This window comes from Anopheles gambiae, chromosome 2, assembly GCF_943734735.2.
Source record: "Anopheles gambiae chromosome 2, idAnoGambNW_F1_1, whole genome shotgun sequence".
Classification (NCBI taxonomy): domain Eukaryota; kingdom Metazoa; phylum Arthropoda; class Insecta; order Diptera; family Culicidae; genus Anopheles; species Anopheles gambiae.
In genome coordinates, this window is record NC_064601.1 from 84,999,590 (window position 1) to 85,020,978 (window position 21,389).

The window sequence follows — 21,389 nt, forward strand, 5'->3', positions numbered from 1 at the left end:
TCCAGACAACTCCGGACGACTCCAAACGGCTCCGAACAACTCCGGCAGGCTTCGGACGACTCCGAGCGGATCTAGTGGTTCCATTTTACCGGAGTCGGAATTGGCCTAACAGTATTTGGAGTCGGATCGGAGTCGTGGGTGTGCTCCAGAAAGCACATCACTAGTCACAACGTGATTCACTCATACACATTTAAAATTATTTATCCTCATGTTTTGAAAACATTCGTTTTCAGCTCAAGAATTATGGACAACGAATGTTTTTTTTTTTTTGTATTCATTTTTTAATAGAGACGTGACGCCTACTAATTCATTTATCCCGTTAACAGGACTACGTAACGAAACCACGATCGCTTATCCGTTGTAAAACTGATAATGAACCCATGACGGTCTTTGAACCTGCCCTGCAATTGGCATTAAAACTCTATCTGTGCTGAATCAGTTCCCAGTTTTATTCATTTTTCAAACTGCCCCTGTAGCTGTTCCGGATCCGGAACGAAACGCGAACTGGTTCCGGTAGGAATTAGCATAGGAGTTTAAGCTCAATTAGTATTTTGCTTCTTATGTATTAATTCGATACGATATGCTATCATAAACCTTAGACGACCTAACTTGTTCTGCATAGTGCATGAGTAGTCGTGGTGTATGTATACCTTGAACGCGCTATATCCGACACGTTCTCCTAAAGAATATTTAACAAATTCTTAGTACTCTATAAGTTGTGTAAAAAGTCTAAACCATAAGAAAGGTGCTTGCATCCATCTATGTTCCGGTCCAAACTACTTTACGTCCGGATTTGGGTTTACTTTGTCCGGATTTGAGCCTAGTTAGGATTTCCTATTGCATACACTGCTTCTATAACCTTTCAAGTTGAGCCGCGCTTTGGCGAACGGTAGTTTCTTAATAAAGAATTTGGCCACAAATTCATCTGAAATAGTAATGAACCGATTACTTCCAACCACCCGAAACAATTCCATTATGAACTTTTGGGCACTCATGGATATTCTGAATTGCCCCGGTTTGGCTCGCCCCTTCCAACTACACAACGGTAGAAACTCGCGCTTGAAAACTGCCTCCATTGCTTGATGTAAGCGATGGTTTGGATCCGGGTGTAGTATCTTCGCGTTCAGCCATTTGGTGAGGTTCCTGCTGTACGCCTCGTCCGTAGCCAGTCTGTGGTCTAGAACTTTTAGCTCAGTCTCGTTGCTTACCGCTTGAAACTCAAACCCGGGAACGGGTGTAACGATCTGCTCCCTCGCCTTCTGAAATTCGTCAGACATCAACTCGTCCTTCACCGCTTCAGCCATGTAAAGCACTTCGTTCAGCCTTCTATCCAGCTTCGTCACACGACTCTTTGTTTCGTCTAGCTGGTGTTGGAATGTATCCTGCTTACAAGAAAGCTGCTCGATCTGGACCGACAAGGTTCGCAGCACCTTCACAACGTCTGCGGTCGTTGCGTTGCTGGGGTCAGCGAATGGATCTTCATCGTCGCAGGTCAACATTAGTGCGCTTGGTTCTGCTTCTTCAGATGGTTCATTGTTTGCTTGCTTTTCACCTAAAATGGGACCCAATTGACGATGGTTTATGGTTTTGTCTCGTTGCAACTCCCAGCACCACCAACTTACGCTGCAACCGCAACAATCTTTCTTCTTCTTCAAACACCTTCTCTATCTTCTTTATCAGTGCATCACGAAACTTGTAGATACTGCCGGATCTTTTGTCACGCGATGAGGCCATGCTGTTTTCGAATAATGTCTCAGTTCAGTTCGTTATAATTTTCACGTGCGTTCGACGCATCCATCGCGATGAAAACAAAACAGCCTGCTGTTTGCCGGCAAAGGTTTGTCAAAACTCAGCACACACACACACACATATGAAAAAAAGAACATTTGTTGCTTTTCACACACACGCACATGTTGGGGCTGTGTTATTCCGATTATGAATCGTTCGTTTCTCTAATTAGTGTACATATTTTAATTATTGTATTTGTGTTATTTTTATTTATCAGAAAACGATTTTGTGTACATTGCGCTGTAGAAGATGCTTGATGGATCAGCTGGTTTGGATCCACTTGACAGCGCGCTCTTGTTTGATAACAAAAGCAAGATTGTTTACGCTGAAAAGAAGCATTCCGCAAAAAGAAGCATCCGCAGCATTTCGGTACGCAAAAATGAGTGAAAAATGTCGCCTTTGTCTGGGAAGTTTATCGTCCACCGGGCCGAAGATATCGATACGCGACGCTGAATTTCAAGAGGAGTTAAAAACGGTGTTTCATTTCGATGTAAGTAGATAGAGTACGTACGGCGAAAGTGAAAGGGTTTCAACTTATTACTTGTTTTTCCGGTTCCGCTTAAGATAATCCTCGATACGGCGCTTCCGGAACACGTGTGCAATGAATGCAGAAGTACCGTGTCTTACTGCCACTCGTACTGCCTACAGGTTCAGGCCAATCAGTTCCAACTGCTCGGGGAGGCGAACGAAAATGTCCTTAAGCCGGTGGAAAATGTTATGGTGGAATCACTAGTCGAGGAGGATGACTGTACCAAGACGGAAAAGCATTTACAGAAGGAAGAGCTGGCTGTGAATCAAGAGGCAACGATGTGTTTGGAGGACCGGGAAGGATTGAGCGTAGACGAGGATTGCGTTCGAGGGAAGAACGATAAACAGCGACGACGAGCGCGCCAAAGTATTAAAAACAAGCCCGATCTACAAAAAGAGACCGAAAATCAGGACACATCCTCAAAAGAAGTATCACAAGCAAATCAGTTAGAGAACGATAAAATCATAACCCAATTCTTCACTCTAGAGTGTGAGATCTGTGCGGCAACGGCGGAAAGCTTCGTCCAGCTGCTGGACCACTACCGAACCGCGCACAAAACGAAAGGTTACGTGCGATGCTGCGGTAAGCAGTTCTTTCGTCGATACATTCTGGTAGATCACATTGCAGCGCACCGCGGCACGATACGGTGCGAAATTTGCCATAAAACGTACAAAACGAAGCGCTACCTGGCGCTACACTTTGCCAAAAGTCACAGCGGCGAAACGGATCGACCGTTCAAGTGCGGCAAGTGTCACGTGTCCTATCCGAAGCAGTATTTGCTGCGGGCGCACGAACTGATGCACGTCCAGCAGCAGTGCCATATCTGCGAGAAGGTTCTCTCCAACACTCAGTCGCTAAGGGTGCACATCGCCCAGATGCACGGCGGCGATGGGCATCACATCTGTGACACGTGCGGGAAGGTGTTCCGCACCAAACCGGCCATGGAGCGGCACATCAACGAGCATATGGGGGTGGACGTGGTAGAACGGTTGCAGTGCGACCACTGCCAGAAATGGTTCAGCGGGAAGTACAACCTGCGCAAGCACGTGCGCTTTATGCATCTGGAGGGCGGGCAGGTGTTTCGGTGCGAGCTATGTCCGCACGAAAGTCCCAACAGTCGGGCACTGGCGAACCACAAGCTACGAGTGCACGTGGAGGAACGGTTCGAGTGCGAGTACTGTGGCAAGCGGTTTAAACGGCGGCCCAACTTGCGGGAACACATCGCATCGCACACGAACATGCCGCTGTATTCGTGCGAGATATGCCAGAATCGAACGTTCAACTCGAAGGCCAACTACTTTACGCATCGAAAACACAAGCATCCGCAGGAATGGGAGGCTCAGAAACGGTTGCGGACGGAGCGGGAAATGAGCAAACATTAATTTATCAATAAAATCGTTTTAATAATTCACAAAGTGTCCGATAAAGACACTGTTTAAAAGTTAAACGCTTAGCAGTTCTCTTTTGTCCAAACAATTGTAACAGTTGTTGGTCATAAATTCAAATGTCCATAACCATTTGCGCAATTTGTTGGTCACTGTTGCGGGTTGACAGCTCGTTGACAGGCTACCACCGTCTACATGGATCTGTTGTGTACGAGCGGAGCGAACAAGAACAACAAACTTACAGCTCCACCATGAACCAAGCCGAACCAGCCGCGGTATCGTCCGAAAACGAAATGGATGAAAAGTGTCGCCTGTGCTTAGAATGTTGCAATTCCACCAACGCGACACCGATCACGGACGGCGAGTTTGGTTCGAAGCTACAGAAGGTGTTCAAATTCCCGGTAAGTGGTCCCCTTCAGTTCGATTGTTTTGATCTCTGACGAGACCAGACACAGGGTCGTGACCTATCACTACTAACGCCGTCACTACTTGCAGATACTGCCGGAAGATACGCTACCGGAACGGGTGTGTCACGAGTGCGTTACGATCGTGTCGGATTTTCACACGTACAGCCAGCGGATTCAGTCCAATCAGGAGCAGCTGCAGACACAGCTGAAGGAGCAAAAGTTTCAACCCTTCGAGGTGGTTAAAATTGAAACGCTAGAAGACGACGATTTCTACGATGCCGAGATGGAGGAAGCGCGCGAACGGCTCGAGGAAGACGCAACGGAACAAACGGTACATGTGAGCGCTACCCGCAAACCAGCCAAACGGGCCCCCAAACCCTCGGACACCGAAGCCGCCGACGTGAATGACGCGTTGCGCGAGGAAGCGGAAGGGGAGGAGGATGAGGAGATCGATGATGATGAGGACGATGAAGATTTCGTGCCGAAGGTGGACCCCAAGGACGGTACGCTAAAAGTTCCCGTGCGGCGTCGCCGGCGGCTGGCGCAGGTAAAAGCGCCGCCGAAAAAGCGCACCACCCTGAAGACGGAAAAGCAGGTGGAAAAGCTCGAGCCGGAAGAGCTGGCAAAGCAGCACGAGGAGGACAGGCGGATACAGGAGTTTTACAAGTTTGAGTGTGAGCACTGCTCGCTGCCGATGGACAGCTTCGCCGATCTGCAGGTGCACTATCGGCGAGAGCACAGCACCAAGGGGTACGTGCGCTGCTGCGAGAAGGTGTTCTATCGGCGGTTCCAGCTGCTGGACCATATTGCGGCCCACCAGGGCACGATCAAGTGTGAGGTGTGCCAGAAGAGTTACAAGAGCAGCCGCTATCTGGCGCTGCACATGATGAAAAGCCACAGCCGCGAGGAGGACCGGCCGTTCAAGTGCGACAAGTGCCGGCAGTCGTTCCACAAGGAGCACCTGCTGAAGGCGCACCAGGCCAACCATCTGTCGGAGAAGTGCCCTATCTGCGAGAAGGTGGTCTCGTCCAAGTACGCGCTCAAGACGCACGTCGCGCACATGCACGGTAGCGATAGCAACCAGATCTGCGACGTGTGCGGGAAGGAGTTCCGCACCAAGCAGGCGATGGAGCGGCACATCAACGAGCACATGGGGGTGGACGTGGTGCAGAAGGTGCAGTGCAACGTGTGCCAGCGGTGGTTCCACGGGAAATACAACCTGCGCAAGCACGTGCGTTTCATGCATCTGGAGGGCGGGCAGGTGTTTCGGTGCGACTTGTGCCCGCACGAAAGCCCCAACAGCCGTGCCCTGCTGGACCACAAGAAGCGGGTGCACGTGGTGGAGCGGTTCGCGTGCGAGCTGTGCGGCAAGCGATTCAAGCGGAAGCTGTACCTGAAGGAACACATCGCGTCGCACACCGGCCAGCCACTGTACGAGTGCGGCATTTGCGATGCCAAGTTTAACTCGAACGCGAACTGCTACAACCACCGGAAGAGCAAACATCCGGAGGAGTGGCAGGCGCGCCGGCAGGCCTTTTTCGAGGCCCAGCGTAAAGCGCCGGACAGTGAGCTGAAGAAGGAGGAAGTTGCTTAAAGCGGGAAAGGGCATGCGAGCGAGGGATATGGCAATTATGCTGCATGATAGCATACAATAAACATTACCTTTTTTTTACTGGACGATTTTGAATTATTAACTCCCCCAAGTACGCTGAAGGATTATTTGTACACTTCCTTTCGCAGAAAATTTATTTCAAAAACTTATCTTATTCTTTTATAAAATATTGAAATGCACTTTTCGAACGCCGGAGCGACCATTTTGTGCAGCACTGTACACTGCTGTTGATGTTATTGTTCCGCGCCTGACAGACGCAGTCGGTGCAGTTGGTTGCTCGGATTGTTTGTGATGCGAAATTGCAACGAAGCCACTGGGGGTGAGCGATAGCGCAGCATTGCGAATAAAATGAATGAAAAGTGTCGCCTGTGTTTGGAGGAAGTGCAGTGTGCCATCGCCGTCTCGATAGTGGACGAGTCGTTTCAGCAAAAGCTGCGGAATGTGTTTTTATTCGAGGTAAAACGGCGCACCGTTGATTGTGTTGATTCATACTCACAAACACACACACACACGCGCTCGCTCTATCTTTTTTCCAGATCTCGACGGAAGAGCCCTTACCGGAACAGGTATGCCAGCAGTGCCAAACGACAGTGGCCGAGTTTCACGTGTACAGCCAGCAGGTGGAGGCGAACCAGCGCCAGCTAAGGTTAGAGCTGGCGACGGACACGGATGTTGAGCCGGAACCGGTCAAGGTAGAGCCGGACCTTCAGATTGAAATCATGCCAGCGGAAGGGATGGAGGAGTTGCCGCCGGGCATTGAGTGTGTGGATGTGAAGGAAGAGTACGATGGAAGCATTACGGCCCAGTCTGAATCGAACTTGGATGCGAGCACGGACGATGAGTACGTCGTGGCGACCCGGCGCAAGGTCCGTCGTAAAGCGCGCGAACGAAAGGAGCGAAAGGAGGAGAGCGCGGAGCGGGGCAAAGACAAATCGGAAGGGAATGGGGCGGCCCGGCAGCAGGAGAAAGACGACCGGATCAAGGAGTTCTACACGCTGGAGTGCGAAATCTGCTCCATCCTGTTGGATGACTTTGTGCAGCTGCAGGAGCACTACCAGCTGGTGCACGACACCCGCGGCTATATACGGTGCTGCAACAAGCAGCTCTTCCATCGCTACACGCTTCTCGACCATATCGCGGTGCATCGGGGAACGATCCGGTGCGAGGTGTGCGACAGAACGTACAAAACGAAGCGCTACCTGGCGCTGCACATGGCCAAAAGCCACGGCACGGAGGAGGAGCGCCCGTTCAAGTGCGACCAGTGCGGGCTGGCCTATCCGAAGCAGTATCTGCTCCGGTCGCACCAGCTGATGCACGTGCAGGCGGAGTGCCACGTCTGCAAGAAGGTGCTGTCGAGCAATTACGCCCTCAAGGTGCACCTCACGCAGATGCACAGCGACGATGGGAACCAGATCTGTGCGACGTGCGGCAAAATTTTCCGCACCAAGGCGGCGATGGAGCGGCACATCAAGGAGCATATGGGGCTGGAGCCGATCGAGCGGATGCAGTGCGAGTACTGCCAGAAGTGGTTCAACGGGAAGTACAATCTGAACAAGCACATTCGCTTCCTGCACAACGAGCGGGGGCAGGTGTTTCGGTGCGATCTGTGTGCGCACGAGAGCCCGAACAGCCGGGCCCTGTCGTACCACAAGCAGCGGGTGCACGTGCAGGAAAAGCACGAGTGTGAGCTCTGCGGCAAGCGGTTCAAGCGGAAGCTGTATCTGCGCGAGCACATTGCGTCGCACACGAACGTGCCACTGTACACGTGCGAGTACTGCGGGATGAAGTTTAACTCGCACGCGAACCATTTTACGCATCGGAAAAACAAGCACCCGGAGGAATGGGAAGCGCACAAGCGGATGCGGATGCTGAAGAAGATGAGCAAGCATTGAGGGTGGTTCGCAGGGCAGCAGGATCTTGAGTTTGATTATGCGTATTTAGGTGTAGGATAGGCGCTATTAATAGGTGAATTATTTTCCGCTCTTAGTTAGAAAAACGCTAGAGTGATAGGCGAACGTTCCAATTCGTTATTCAAAGACATTAGAAATGCGTTCTTATTTTTATCACATTGCCAATTGGCATTAAACGATTGGTTCCCCAGTAGTTATGCTATTTTACTTGTCGACTTCAAGAAAAGTATTAATCGAAAATAAAGCAGAGATTTTTTTCCAAATTTAAGGCACTATGAAGTCATTCTCGATTTGCAAGCGGATTTAAATTAATTTTCGTAATTCGACCTCCAATTTGCAAAAGCAGCATTTTTAAATTTGAGAATCCTTGGTGAAACTTTTCAACCACGTCAAGGGTTTACGTGAAACGTTTCAATGCAGCGCTGCAGGCGAACGTCAGTCGAAAGAAATGGCACAAATAAACAAACAAACATACGCTTGCTGCCTGTACCAGCGCCGATTTTTTCTAATCGGCAAAGCAGCACACAATGTGGGAAAAATGTCGTTTATGTTTAAAGAAAATAGGTGCCAGAAAGGGAGCGTCCATCACCGACGACGAATTCGGCGCCATGCTGAGCCGTGTGTTCACTTTCCCGGTATGTGCATTTTTCCCACCTGCTTCATTGGTCCATTTGTTGCTGATTTCTCTGTGCTGTGTTGTTTTAGGTTGCCGTTACCGAATCCGTTTTGCTGGTAAATGTTTGTGCCAAATGTGCGTTGATGGTGCGAAATTTTAACGCCTTTAGTGAAGAGGTCGAGGCAAATCAGAACGTTTTGTTAAGCGAGTTAATGGTGGAGCAGAAAGGTAGGAAACTGGATGATGTTCCACATGGCACGGTTGAAAAGGAAGAGCATACTCAAGCAATCTCATCACGAGAGCCAACTGTGGAGCCAAAAGGACGGGAAGTGGAAGATGTTAAACATGACCATTCACTGACAAAGCCTGTCCTAGATCAAGAATCTGAAACAAATGAAAAAAAGCCCGTGGAAAAGCTCGCTGATGATGATGATGGGACCGCTAGTATGCTGCCCATAGAGGATATGGAAGTGCTGCTAAAAGAACAGCTGGATGATGACTTTTCGACGGACGACAACAACAGCACAACACACACCGATGACAAAGCTCCGAACAGTCGCAGCAAAAAGCCCGACCTGCACGAGAACGATCGCATCATTATGGAGTTTTTCGAGATGCGCTGCGAGCTCTGCCCGAAACAGGCCGATCAAAGCTTCGATCGGTTCTACACGCTGCAGCGGCACTATCGCGTGGCGCACCAGTGTCGCGGATTTTTGCGCTGCTGCGGCAGAAAGCTTTACCGTCGGTTTCGCGTCATGGAACACATCCAGTCACATCGCGGCACGATCCGGTGCGGGATTTGCGACAAGCCGTTCAAAAGCAAGAGCTACCTGATGCGCCATAATGCCGAGCAGCACGTGGCCGAGGGACCGTCCTTCGCCTGCCAGCACTGTGAGCGAACGTTTCACACCCAGCGGCAGCTGAATCAGCACCTGCCCGCACACGAAACGACGGTGTGCAAGATCTGCGGCAAAACGGTGAACGTCCGGTACCTGAAGCAGCATACCGCACTGATACACGGCACGGTACGCCAGGGCTACATGTGCGATCTGTGCGGGAAGAACTTTTCCAGCAGCTTGGCGCTGGACCGGCACATCAAGCAGCACCAGGGCATCGAGACGATCGAGAAGCTAGACTGTCCGCACTGTGGCAAGCAGCTGAACGGGAAGTACAACCTGCAGAAGCACGTGCGCTGCATGCATGTGGAGGCGGGCAAGAGTTACCGGTGCGAGGTGTGCGGCCACTTCAGCCCGAACAGTGTGGCGCTGGAGAACCACAAAAAGCGGGTGCACACGGGCGAACACTTTGAGTGTGGGGAGTGTGGCAAGCGGTTCAAGCAGAAGATTTACCTGACGGAGCACGTGGCGGCGCTGCACACGCGCAAACCGCTGTACGCGTGCGAGTTTTGCGAGGCTACGTTCAAGTCGAGGGCGAACTACTACACGCACCGGAAGACCCGGCACCGGGCAGAGTGGGAAGCGCTCAGGGAGGAGAGGAAACAAGGGGAGGGCAAGAGATTGTTTGCCGCGGCGGATGTGATCACTGGAGTCGTCTAGGGAATGGTTTGTTTTTGGAGATGTGTACGAGGTTTTGCTTTGTTTGTAATTACGAAAAGATTAAATTATTTTAATGCAATTCGACCTATTTGATGAAAGAAATTCGACCTATCCAAAATGAAAGAAATATAAAGAAAAAAAATATTGTTGTTTTTTATGTGATTTTTTCATTTTATTTTTCAATTGCAATTGAAAATCCTTTTTTGTGGTGGCTTAATTTGTGCATCTGTTGACAGTTTTGTTAAATAATGATGCATCTTTCCCACCGAAGCATTATCTCCGAATCAACTCCCATTGTGGAACCATCTCAGTCGGGACCTCTTGTTCTTGTGGACAGGTCTAAAACCATTTCACAAAGTGGAACTGTTCGGTGTAATTCCACTCACATGACCAGCATACAAATGTGTATCATTGCACTAGAAAATCGCGATTTTGTATAATTAAAAAGCATTCGACCTTAAACTTTCTTAAATCCATACGTGACACTTAACTTATGATGGGATTTGGGAATATTAGTATGTGCGCTACATAGAGAAGCTAAGCTAAGCCTCTTTTACAAACTAACTGCCTGTTCCTGCTGCTGTTGCTGGTGATGCTGCTGCTGCTCCTGTTGCTGCTGCAGCTGCTGTTTCCGGCGCTCTTCCCACTCCACCGGATGTTTGTTCTTGCGGTGGGAGTATTTGTTCGCGTTCGAGTTGAATGTAGCACCGCACACCTCGCAGGAGTAGAGCGGTTTGCGGGTGTGCAGGGCGGCCACGTGCTCCTTCAGGTAGAGCTGCCGCTTGAACAGCTTGCCGCACTCCTCACACTTAAACCGCTCCTCCACGTGCACGCGCTGCTTGTGGTTGGCCAGCGCCCGGCTGTTCGGGCACTGCTGCGAGCAGATATCGCACTGGAACGTTTGGCCCGCCTCCATGTGCACCAGCTTCACGTGCATCTTGAGCGCCCGCTTGCTGTTGAGCCACTTGTGGCACACCTCGCACTGCACCTGTTCGGCCACCTCCAGCCCGAGGTGTAGCTTGACGTGCCGCTCGAAGGCCTGCCGGCTGCGGAACTCGCGCCCGCAGCTATCGCAGATGTGGTTCTCCCTGTTGCCGTGCATGTTGATCATGTGCGTGCGGAGGGAAAGCGCACTCGCCAGCTCCTTCCCGCAGATCGTACAGTTGACCCGCACGTGCGACACGATGTGCGCCTTCAGGTGGCACTCCATCGCGTACGACTGATGGCACTGGGTGCACTTGTACGGCCGATCCTCGGCCTGCCCGTGGACGCGGCTCCTGTGCACCAGCAGGTAGCTGCGGCTGCTGAACGTTTTGTTGCACTCCTCGCACCGCACCATGCTCGAGCCGACGTGGTAGGACAGATGCTCCAGCAACCGGTACCGGCTGTGGAACGTGCGCCCGCAGCACTTGATGTAGCCGGGCGTTCGGTGCGTTCGATAGTAGTGGTTCTTCAGTGCGGTGAACGATTCTAGCTGCTCCTCGCACATCTCGCACTTCATGTCGTAAAACTCGCGCAGCTTTTGGTTGGTTTCGTTCGTCGCCTGGCACCGCCGCACCACGATGGGAGATTTTTTCTTCTGCTCACCGGGCGACCTCGTGCCTGCCTCACTTTTCGGGGGCCGTCCGCGCCGTGTCGTTCTCGTGCGGTCTGCCGTGTCCGTCACGCGTTTCGACCTCCGGGGTTTCACCTCGTACTCACTGTCGTCTGAATTATTGTTGCTAGCAGCGCTGCTGCTCGGAGGATTGTACTCATCCTCCAGCTTCATCCCATCATCGAGATCACTGTCTATGGTCTGCTCGTCCAGCTGCTGCAGCTGCTGCTGTTGGCACTTTGAATCGGGTTCATTTTTACAGCTCTCCTTCGGCGCACCTTCAACCGGTTCCGCTTCTTCGAACGGCAGCTCAAACACGTCATAGTCGGCATCCGGGGCGGGCTCTACCTTGACCTCTTCGAAATACTTCTGATGCTGGGTCGACCACAGCTGATCCTGGTTGCTTTTCACCTGCTCATGGTAGGTGTGGAAATCGGACACCCTTGCCTCACACTGCACGCACACCGTCGATGGGAATGCTTCGATTGAGGTGATCTGAAAACGGAAGGGAATCGTTAATAGCATTTCGTTGTTTTTTGTAAACAAATGGCCAGGCGTGCTGGAAGCACATTTCAACGCCTGCTTTCGACACCTACCGGGAAGCTGAACAGTGTTTTAAGCTTTTCTCTAAAACCCTCCTCCTCGATGGTGGCGTTTGAGCGTTGATTTTCCAGCCGAGCCAAACATAATCGACACTTTTCGTCCATCGCTGGCTGCTGTACGCGTTTGCTGTAGGCGTTTGTTTATGGTGAAATGTCAACAAATGAACGATTCCGTTTTGACAGCACAGCGGCGCACTAACACCAGCGAAAGGCAAACGTCCTTGCGCGCACGCACACCACTACTACTACCGCGTTGCTATGTACACGCGCTATGTACATATTCAATTAAGCTGTTTGCTCAATTAGCGAAATCAATTGCCAGACAGGTAATTTTTCACGGGGTTCCTTAATTTTAACACACCTATGCCCAAGATTTCTTCGCCTCATGGCCACGGTATTTCTGTTTGTACTTCAGGCCGGTCACAACCGTCGAACTCTTCGGGAAGGCCGACTTTCCACCGAACCGTTTCCGGATGGAAGCGCACATAATCCTGCTGGATGTGGAGATTTTCCGGCAGCTCTACCGAGCGTATCGCATCGAGCGGAAGTCGTGTGTCGATTGGTGTTTGGTAGAATATCGTGGCATCCTCTGAAAGTACATAAATCGAATAGAAAAGTATATAGTACGCTTTGTACCGTTTGTTTTCGATATTGATTCGATTGACGTGTTTCTTACCCACGGTTTGTACCTCGTGCAGCATTGAATTCGGTACCCAGTGCCCGAGCGCTTTGCCGCATGCCGACAGAAATGCAAATTTCTTCTCCATCCCACCGAACGGCTGCCTGGCGTCGATCAAACCGTTCTCTTTGGCCAACTTAAGCACCTGCTCGGTAACGTTTTCCGGTGGCGTGTAGGGTTTGATTGCGCGCAAGTAGCTGCCGGATGGAATGGAAACAACGTTCAAATAATTCAGCTAAAGGAGAATGCTAAACAAAACCCAATGCTTACCTTCGAGCGGAAAGAGATTGTGCCACCGATTCAAACCGCTTGCCCTCGTACATCAAGCTCTGCTTAAAGGCCGGGCTACATTGATCGTACTCCGTAGTGTAATTTTTATTTTCACTAGCCCCAAGTTCCACAAATCCACTAAACGACCACTAAACGGCTTCTAAACGACTCAAGCACTCTATCTAAACGGAATATAGAAAGACTTCGTTTGGCAGACGGCAAACGTCTCATGCATTCTAAAAATAGCAAAAAAGCTGGTGGCGCTATCTGTTGGTGGGATACCCCGACCAGCTGAGCTTCATCGCTTGGAGGAGAGCTTTTTCATTTCCTCTGCACTGTTGTATGCCCGCACAACAAAATCGAGCAGTTTTGGAGCTCGCTTTCTAGCTCGCTTTCCGTTTACGGTCGTTCGAAAGAGCGCGCTGTATGTGTTTGTCTCTTTCTGACAAAAAAAGCTCCGGAACGCGACCGTTTTGATGCAAAAATGATAATGGCCGAAAAATAGTTCACACCCACGTTCTCTTTCTCCTCTCCTTCCCCTCTTGCTCATCCTTTCACCACGCTTTATCATTATAATGTAATTATATAATATAATTGTAATCAATATAATATATTGGTTCTTGCTCTCTAGCTACATTGAGCGAGAGGCTCAGAAGTTTTCGATCGCTTTGCGCAGCGGGTGGTTTCGCATTGAAGTTATGCATCGCTAGAACTATAGAACGGCGATACGATTGTTTAAATACTAAACTCCAACGGAAACCACCAGCACTGAAGCAAGTGAGATTTGAGTAATGGTCGATGGTGTTGATACCCACGTATCTGACCACACGACCATTCATATAGATTTTTGCTCAGAAAGTTAGAAGGCTATATAGGTCATGATAAGATAAAACTTGTCGAAACACATTGCAAGAAAAGGATAGCAAATTTTGATGAGTTGTAATACGCCATCTATTGATCAAACCAATGAAGCTGTGGAGCTTTCATTTTTTTTCTATGGATATTCAATATGTTTTTTTCAACTAATTTATGTATTAAACAGCTTGGAGAATGATTATTAGCTACTTTTAGGACTTTTAAGAATGAAAAATTGAACCCTGCGGCACAGTGTGTAAACAAAACAAATGACAGCTCTACAGAATCGCTGAACATGTCAACTAGTGTTGGGTCATACGATTCATTTCACGACCCGACCCGGAGTCGGGTGCAAGCCAGTCGGAATCGATTCCGACCCGTGGGTGCAGCGGGTGCGCTAGGTCGGAGTCGGAATCAAATCCGACCCGCGGGTGCAACGAGTTCGGGTCGACCCGATAGATCAGTAGGTGCGAGAAAGCACAAGCGACTCCGACCCGTTGGTGCAGCGAGTTCGGGACGGGTCGGGTCACGGTAGGTTCAGTTTGACCCGAGGGTGCAGCGAGTTCGGGTCGACCCGATAGATTCAATCCGACCCGACCCGACCCGAACTCGTTGCACCAACGGGTCGGAGTCGCTTATGCTTTCTCGCACCTACCGGAGTCGTTGCACCCACTGAACCTATTTGTACCTTTCGGGTCGACCCGAACGACTCCGGGTCGCTTACGGATGGCTCCGACCCGATAGGTTCGGGTCGACCCGCCCATCACTAATGTCAACGCCTACTTCCAAACAATTCTATATCTCGCTGAAAGAGTCTATTATATGCCTGAACGAATCTACAACTCGCTGAACATGTCTATATAATCCTCGAAAACCCTGTAAGACGGTGTGTACGGCACAAACAGAATATGTATTTTAACAACTAATCTTTGGTATGGTAATAAATAACACGTATATAAATAATAACGCATACACACACACGCAATGCGGGGAGAGGACGACTGGTCCTGCTCGCGCCGCGATCCTCACTGAGGACGTCACCGGATGACAGCCCTGCAGTCATCAGTGAGCCCTCAGGATGAGGCAGCGGTCTGTCCACAACAGTACGGAACGACGTAGTAAGCTTTCGATGGATTCGGATGCGACGGATTCAGTTGCAATAGATTCAGCTGTGACGGATTCGGATGCGATGGATTCCGATGCTGATGCAGATGGTTGTTCATTGGTTGTTGGCGGGTTAAAATCGGTTGGCGGATTTTCAAAAACAGGAACATCAGCTGGCACCGTAGAGTTCAAATTAATAGCAACATGATTGCCGGCTGGTTTCACTGCAGCAGTAGTACCAACTTCTTCTAATAAAACTTCCCATGGAAGTTGTTGTTGTTCTTGCCCAGGGGTTTCGGAACCGTAGCGAGAACGCATTTGGTTGACATGCGATCTAACCAGCTTCTGTCTTCCATGCAAGTCAAGCGACACGACATAGTTAACTGATCCTTTTGGTTCAATGACTCGACCAGGAACCCACGACTTTTTGTTGTGTACGTGTTGTTCAACATACACCAAGTCATTCTCTCCAAATGATCGCTTGACCGCTCCATGCCGTTTGTTGAATTGTTCATTTTGTTTGTGATTAACGTCTGCAGTCGGAGGACATGGTTTCCTTAACAGATCCAACGTAGTGCGCATCGTTCTTTTTTAAAACACTTCGGCTGGAGACGTTCCCTTAGGTGTATTCCGGTTGGGTGTTGATCGGTACACTGAAAGAAACGTCAGAAGATGCTGTAATGTTGGTGATTCCCCCTACCCAGTGGTGGATTAAGGGTATCGGGGGCCCTAGGCGGAAAGACGGGTTGAGGCCCCTGTAAATGGTAAATGTTGTTGTGCCGGAGGGAGGGGGGTAGTGGCACTAAACTTGCTGTTAGGATATTGAACAGTACACCGTCAGGGGCCCCTTCGATCATCAGTCACAGGTTCTAAAATATTTGCTGACGGGGGGCGTGCAAATGATTCGCCAGCCTCGGGGCCCCAACGGCCACCCTACCGGGGGCCCTTGTCGCTAGTACTCTGTTCATACGGCATACTATAGAATGGCGATCTACGGGGCCCCAGGTGACCGCCTAGTCCGCCTACCGTTAGATCCGCCACTGCCCTTACCTAACTTCTTAAGGCCGCGTTTGAGGGAATCCACGAAACGTTCAGCTTGGCCATTCGACTGCGGGTGGTATGGAGCAGTACGAATATGGTTGATGCCATTCTCACTGCAAAACTGTTGAAACTGTCCGCTCGTAAACTGCGTTCCGTTATCTGAGACTAGCGTGTCTGGATTGCCGTAACGGGAAAATGTTTCACGAAGCAGGTCCAAAGTTGTTGTCGTGGTGATGGATCTAGTGCGAAAAATTTCGGGCCACTTAAAGTAGGCATCTACAATCACGAAATATTGATGTCCGTCGATTGGCCAGCGAAATCGACGTGTACTCGTTGCCACGGCCGGTCCGGGAGAGGCCATGATTCCAGGGTTGCTTTCGTCGGAGCCTATGCTGCTTCAGCACATGCATCGCACAGACGAACGAATTGCGCCACATCGTCGTCGACATTCGGCCAGTAAATGTAGCTGCGAGCAGTGCTGCAAAATGTCACTATCAATGTCATAAAAAAATCCGATTGAAACAAAATCCATATCAGCATCACGTACTCAATTGTGATAATCAGAGGTGATACTAAGAACGATTGGTGTGACTAATACATGCTCATGACATGTTTGCGACCATCGCTTGGTCAGTCACTATAACACGACTGTTTTTGCTGTGATTAATTTTGCAAAATATCACTGACATAGTCATGACAAATTCTGGTTGAAACAAAATCATCTCAGCATCACGAGCTCTACTGCGAAGATCAGAGGCGAGCCTCAAACAGTTGGTGCAACCATCGCATGCTTGGTGACATTGTGTGCAACCAACTCGTGTTCAATCACTTGGTCGCGACATTTTCAATCGGTGATCATCGCGATGGTCACGGGAGATATGCATTGCGTGCGAGTGGTTCCAAGAAACAAAATGAGCATGTTTTCTCGCTCTGTTTGACCCGACAGATAATCAAAACAGATAGAGGGAGAAAGCATGCTTATTTTGTTGCTAGAGCCCACGCGCCAAGTATATTCCAAGAATGTCGCGATTATCGCCGACAACAATGTCGTGAGTGATCAAAAGTTGGGTGTTAAACTAAATGTCACCAAACATGTGATTGATTCTCCAACTGTCTCAGTATAGCCACTGATCATCTCAGTTGTGTACGTGATCTGATTTGAGCTTCGTTTCAGTCATGAGTGTTGATGACTGAAACAGCGGCATTTGGCAGCACCGTTCACAGCAAAAAAAATCATGATAATGCTTGTGCCGGCATTAAGCTAAGCTTGTCAGTCAGAGTATCGCGTTGAACTCAGGAATTCACATGTCATGTTCAGCATGTCATGGCGCACTTTTATTGACTATCAGCAATGAGCATCAAGCTACCACGGATATGTTCATTGTTTTCGTTGGTGAAAATCTCGTGATACTCATGACATTTTGCAGTACTGCCTGCGAGCCAGAGTCTTCATCCGCTCCATTCCTGGGTGTCCACGATGTAGCTGGCCGACGATTCGCTTATGGAATATTGATGGAACGTCAATTCGATCGCCGAACATGACGCAGTTATCGACGACTTGAAGTCCCTAACGTCTGACGAAGAACTTCTTCACATCAGGATCGGTGATTAGCTTCATGCTTGCTGGCCATCCTTCATTGATGTAACTAATCACTTACTGCAGAACAGCATCCTTACGTGTCTCAGCCACAATCATCTGATGTTTGACTGGCAGATTGTTGATGGAGTCTTCGAGGATCGCCTTTGCTTCGGATTCGACATAGACGGCAGCTATGACGTAATCCTCATCTGGTCTGCGCTGTGATGACATCAGCCGGGACAGGAAGTCTGCGTAGCCGAAATTCATCGTCGAGATGTGCTTGATCTCGAAGTCATACAGGAGAAGTGTCAAAGCCCATCGTTGCAAACGATTGGCTGTGTAAACTGGTATACCATTTTTCGAGCCGAAAACTTTGAGCAGCGGTTGATGATCGGTTTGGAGAGTGAAATGCCGTCCGTACAGCATCTTATGGAAACGGGTGACAGCGAATATCAACGCCAATGCTTCCTTTTCCACTTGGCCGTAGTTCATTTCCGCTGCCGTCAGTGAGCGAGAAGCATGTGCGATTGCCTTCACCTCACCGGTGGGGAAACAATGCATGACGACAGCGCCATACTTCGATGCGTCTGCCGCGACGATGATCTCCTTAGATGGGTCATAGTGAGTAAGCAGCAGGTCGGAGAGTAAAATGGTCTTGAACTGCTCAAAAGATTTCTGACACTCTTTTGTCCAGTTGCAGCGAGCATCCTTTTTCAGCAGGTCATCCAGGGGAGCCCTGAGGTGCTTCATCTGTGGAACGAATCGACCATAATAGTTGATAGCTCCGAGGTAGGAGGGAAGTTGCTTCACGTCCTTCGGGGGTGACTTTTCAATGGCTTCTGTTTTGGACGGGTCAGGCCGAACACCGTCCTTGTCGACGATCAATCCAAGGAAACCGATCTGGGAAAGCGCGAAAAGACATTTTTCAAGGCGTAAATGAAAACCATACTCACGGACGCGTTCGAGAACAGCATAGAAAATACGGTCGTGCTCCTCTTTGGTGCGGCCAGCAATGAAGATATCATCAAGGTAAGGTTTCGCTCCAGAGATGCCAGCCACCATGCTGTAAATAATTCGTTGGAAAGCGCTAGGTGTCGACTTGACTCCGGGAGGAAATCGGTTGTACTGGAAAAGGCCGCGATGTGTGTTCACGGTAAGCAGCTTGCGTGATACCACCTCGACCTCAACTTGTAGATAGGCGTCTGATAAGTCAAGATGTGTGAAATAGCGTGCCCCAGCCAGCTCCGCGAAAAGATCGTCGAGATGAGGTAGAGGAGGACGGTCACATTCCAGCGCGTTGCTCAGGCCCGTAGAATAATCACCGCACACACGGACCGAAACATTGTCCGACTTCCGTACGACGACTATTGGTGCTGCCCAGTCCGAGAATTGAACTGGAGAAATTATACAGTTTGTTTCGAGCCTTTCGAGTTCCGCATCTACTTTGGGAAGAGCCGCATACGCCACTGGTCGCTTCGGACAGTAGCATGGACGGGCATCAGGCTTCAAGTATAACTTCACTTGCGCTTTTGTGCATCTACCCAGCATGCTTCGAAAAACCTCCGGGAACCTTGAGGCGATCAACGTATTGGTCAGAGTTTTGATGTACTACGTTGACCAAGCTGTTAATCGGTACGGACCACAGATCAAACAGATCCATAGTATCGATTCCCAAAACGTTGAGATCGGCGTTATCAGAGATGAAGATGCGCCCTGTCTTGGTCACGTTGTTAATAGTGATGTCGGCTTGAAACTCTGCGAGGAGATTCAAATCACTACTAGACGCTGTGACAGCAGATTCATCGGTCGGTTGAGTGGGTGGTCGTCCGATGGTAGCCCATGTTTCGTTCGAAATGATGGTAATGTCGGACGCCGAGTCATGCTGAAGCTGGACTGCTACACCGTTGAGCTCGACCGAGACGAATTTGCGTTTCCTTCCGACGTTGCGAACAGTGTAAATGCCATTCGTCTTCATGTTCTCTTTGGGCTTCCATTGCTTGAAAGGCTTTGATGCAGCGAGCTTACTGCTTGAACAGAAGCCTTCTTTATGTCCTTGCTGTTGTGTCTTTGGCTTGCATCAGTTACTTTATTAAAACACTAACATAACAGTACACATAATAAATAATACTGACAAGCACAATACACAATAAAATACTCGGCCGCGCGCCAGCCGTACCGTGCCCTGCCGGGAGCCCTGCTCGACCGGCAGCTCGCAACACTTGCTTGTCTGAGCGCACAACACACACTAAGCGGCCCGCGCATTCCGGTAAGTCCATTTCATTTCTTCATGTAGTAGGTAAGTTCATCTGTAAAGGCCGGGCTACATTGATCGTACTCTCTGGTGTAATTTTAATTTTCACTAGCGCACCTGGCGGCGGCTGATGGAAGCATTTTTCCAAACAATTTGGAGCCGCTCCTGAAAATACGTTAATTTTCCATGTTTTTTAGTTAAATCGGAGGAGAAAAGTTTTGTAAAACGTATATACACATGTTTTGCACGCATTGCATCCATTTTTGCAGTGGAAAACGATGGAAAAACTACTTAATTTTGTGATCCGGCATGACCATTCCCTCGATGACCAAAAAAAGCTTCCACCAGTCGCCGCCAGATGCGCTAGTGAAAATCAAAATTACACTTGCGAGTACGATCAATGTAGCCCGGCCTTAAGTGTTTTGTCCCAAGCGCCCGGTAGCGTACGCGATGCGAGCAACGGTGGACAAGGAGCTCGATCGCTTAGAGGATCTAGGGGTGATTACTCCGGTGCATTATTCGGACTGGGCGGCCCCAATTGTGGTGGTGAGGAAGCAGAACGGCAGCGTGCGGATTTGTGGAGATTATTCAACTGGGTTGAATGCAGCTCTTCAATCTTACTGTTGTGTTCGGATGTCCGTTCACTTATTTGAATAAACCACTGAACTAAGCACAATTAAAAGGTTACAAACAAAACATGCAAACTTTATTCCTAACACATTAAATACTTGTTGAAACCTAAAAACCTCGGCGCAGCCGCGTAACGGTTACCGCACTCGTTGATCACCCGAGAACCGAATGCCCCGGGTGAACGGCCGTCGTGCCCTAGCCGCGATGGCGCGGCCCTTTCGCTCCGTCACACGGTCGCCCTCGACGGACAGCTCGGGTGACGTCCAGGGCTGTCGCACTCTGCGAACAACCCAGAGCCACAATGTTGCGCGACGCTGTCCGTCTCCACAACATCTCCCCGCTTTAGGATAGAAAGTACGGGCGGAGCCTTCGCGGAACTCTTCTTATACGAGAAGAGCGGCGAGGCAGAGGTACCTTCTTAGATTCCGACGAACGAGAAGCATGCGGGACCGGTTCCATTGGTTGTGCTGGTAAAACGGGATTCAAAGGTACTGTTGATGACGATTGCGGCCTACTGTTAGCCGAGATGGGCTGCGACACGGACGCTGACGATGACGATGACGATGACGATGACGATGACGATGACGATGACGATGACGATGACGATGACGATGACGATGACGATGACGATGACGATGACGATGACGATGACGATGACGATGACGATGACGATGACGATGACGATGACGATGACGATGACGATGACGATGACGATGACGATGACGATGACGATGACGATGACGATGACGATGACGATGACGATGACGATGACGATGACGATGACGATGACGATGACGATGACGATGACGATGGGTTCCATGCCTCTAGCAACACTTCAAGTGGTAACGCGGATGCAGTTTCGGTATCAAGCTGCTCGATGCTGTTGCCGCGGCGCTTCAACTGGTTCACATGACTGATAATCATCCGTTGACCTGTGTTTAGTTTGTACATGACGTTGCCGCGCTTCTGAACTACCACTGC

At 49.8% G+C, this 21,389-nt stretch overlaps 5 protein-coding genes and 1 long non-coding RNA gene across 6 annotated transcripts; 3 read left to right on the forward strand and 3 right to left on the reverse strand.

Annotated features, from left to right (window-relative positions):
* Positions 1-428: 428 nt before the first annotated feature.
* Positions 429-2,065, reverse strand: LOC4576342 (uncharacterized). Its single transcript, XR_009764914.1, has 2 exons — positions 1,623-2,065; positions 429-1,552 (listed from the first exon to the last, which is right to left on the reverse strand). It is a non-coding gene; the product is annotated as an uncharacterized LOC4576342 (long non-coding RNA).
* Positions 2,045-3,764, forward strand: LOC1276170 (transcription factor grauzone). The gene is made up of 2 exons (XM_315481.4): positions 2,045-2,278; positions 2,353-3,764. Exons 1-2 carry the CDS (start codon positions 2,045-2,047, stop codon positions 3,697-3,699), a joined length of 1,581 nt encoding a protein of 526 aa, XP_315481.4. The 3' UTR covers positions 3,700-3,764.
* A 34-nt stretch (positions 3,765-3,798) lies between these two features.
* On the forward strand, positions 3,799-7,613 carry LOC4576343 (transcription factor grauzone). Its single transcript, XM_001237667.3, has 3 exons — positions 3,799-4,103; positions 4,198-5,694; positions 6,258-7,613. Exons 1-3 carry the CDS (start codon positions 3,822-3,824, stop codon positions 7,611-7,613), a joined length of 3,135 nt encoding a protein of 1,044 aa, XP_001237668.2. The 5' UTR covers positions 3,799-3,821.
* Positions 7,614-7,791: 178 nt separating this feature from the next.
* LOC4576334 (zinc finger protein 883) lies at positions 7,792-9,897 on the forward strand. Its single transcript, XM_001237669.3, has 2 exons — positions 7,792-8,266; positions 8,337-9,897. Exons 1-2 carry the CDS (start codon positions 8,159-8,161, stop codon positions 9,801-9,803), a joined length of 1,575 nt encoding a protein of 524 aa, XP_001237670.3. The 5' UTR covers positions 7,792-8,158; the 3' UTR covers positions 9,804-9,897.
* Positions 9,898-9,953: 56 nt separating this feature from the next.
* LOC4576335 (transcription factor grauzone) lies at positions 9,954-12,129 on the reverse strand. Its single transcript, XM_001237670.3, has 2 exons — positions 11,994-12,129; positions 9,954-11,892 (listed from the first exon to the last, which is right to left on the reverse strand). Exons 1-2 carry the CDS (start codon positions 12,102-12,104, stop codon positions 10,357-10,359), a joined length of 1,647 nt encoding a protein of 548 aa, XP_001237671.3. The 5' UTR covers positions 12,105-12,129; the 3' UTR covers positions 9,954-10,356.
* A 220-nt stretch (positions 12,130-12,349) lies between these two features.
* LOC133391423 (large ribosomal subunit protein mL50-like) lies at positions 12,350-14,795 on the reverse strand. The gene is given in 5 exon segments (XM_061645809.1): positions 12,350-12,463; positions 12,465-12,588; positions 12,676-12,875; positions 12,949-13,130; positions 14,777-14,795. Coding segments are annotated over 4 exon segments (480 nt in total). The 5' UTR covers positions 13,002-13,130; positions 14,777-14,795; the 3' UTR covers positions 12,350-12,360.
* Between the last annotated feature and the right edge of the window lie 6,594 nt (positions 14,796-21,389).

What these genes read in the sequence shown, in the direction of transcription:
- LOC1276170 (XM_315481.4), top strand. Translation starts at nt 2,045, where the DNA reads ATGGATCAGCTGGTTTGGATCCACTTGACAGCGCGCTCTTGTTTGATA. An exon ending in AAACGGTGTTTCATTTCGAT is followed by an intron (nt 2,279 to 2,352) that starts GTAAGTAGATAG and finishes GTTCCGCTTAAG; the next exon opens with ATAATCCTCGATACGGCGCT.
- LOC4576343 (XM_001237667.3), top strand. Translation starts at nt 3,822, where the DNA reads ATGTCCATAACCATTTGCGCAATTTGTTGGTCACTGTTGCGGGTTGAC. An exon ending in AGAAGGTGTTCAAATTCCCG is followed by an intron (nt 4,104 to 4,197) that starts GTAAGTGGTCCC and finishes CACTACTTGCAG; the next exon opens with ATACTGCCGGAAGATACGCT. An exon ending in GTGAGCTGAAGAAGGAGGAA is followed by an intron (nt 5,695 to 6,257) that starts GTTGCTTAAAGC and finishes TCTTTTTTCCAG; the next exon opens with ATCTCGACGGAAGAGCCCTT.
- LOC4576334 (XM_001237669.3), top strand. Translation starts at nt 8,159, where the DNA reads ATGTGGGAAAAATGTCGTTTATGTTTAAAGAAAATAGGTGCCAGAAAG. An exon ending in GCCGTGTGTTCACTTTCCCG is followed by an intron (nt 8,267 to 8,336) that starts GTATGTGCATTT and finishes GTGTTGTTTTAG; the next exon opens with GTTGCCGTTACCGAATCCGT.
- LOC4576335 (XM_001237670.3), bottom strand. Translation starts at nt 12,104, where the DNA reads ATGGACGAAAAGTGTCGATTATGTTTGGCTCGGCTGGAAAATCAACGC. An exon ending in AAACACTGTTCAGCTTCCCG is followed by an intron (nt 11,893 to 11,993) that starts GTAGGTGTCGAA and finishes TTCCGTTTTCAG; the next exon opens with ATCACCTCAATCGAAGCATT.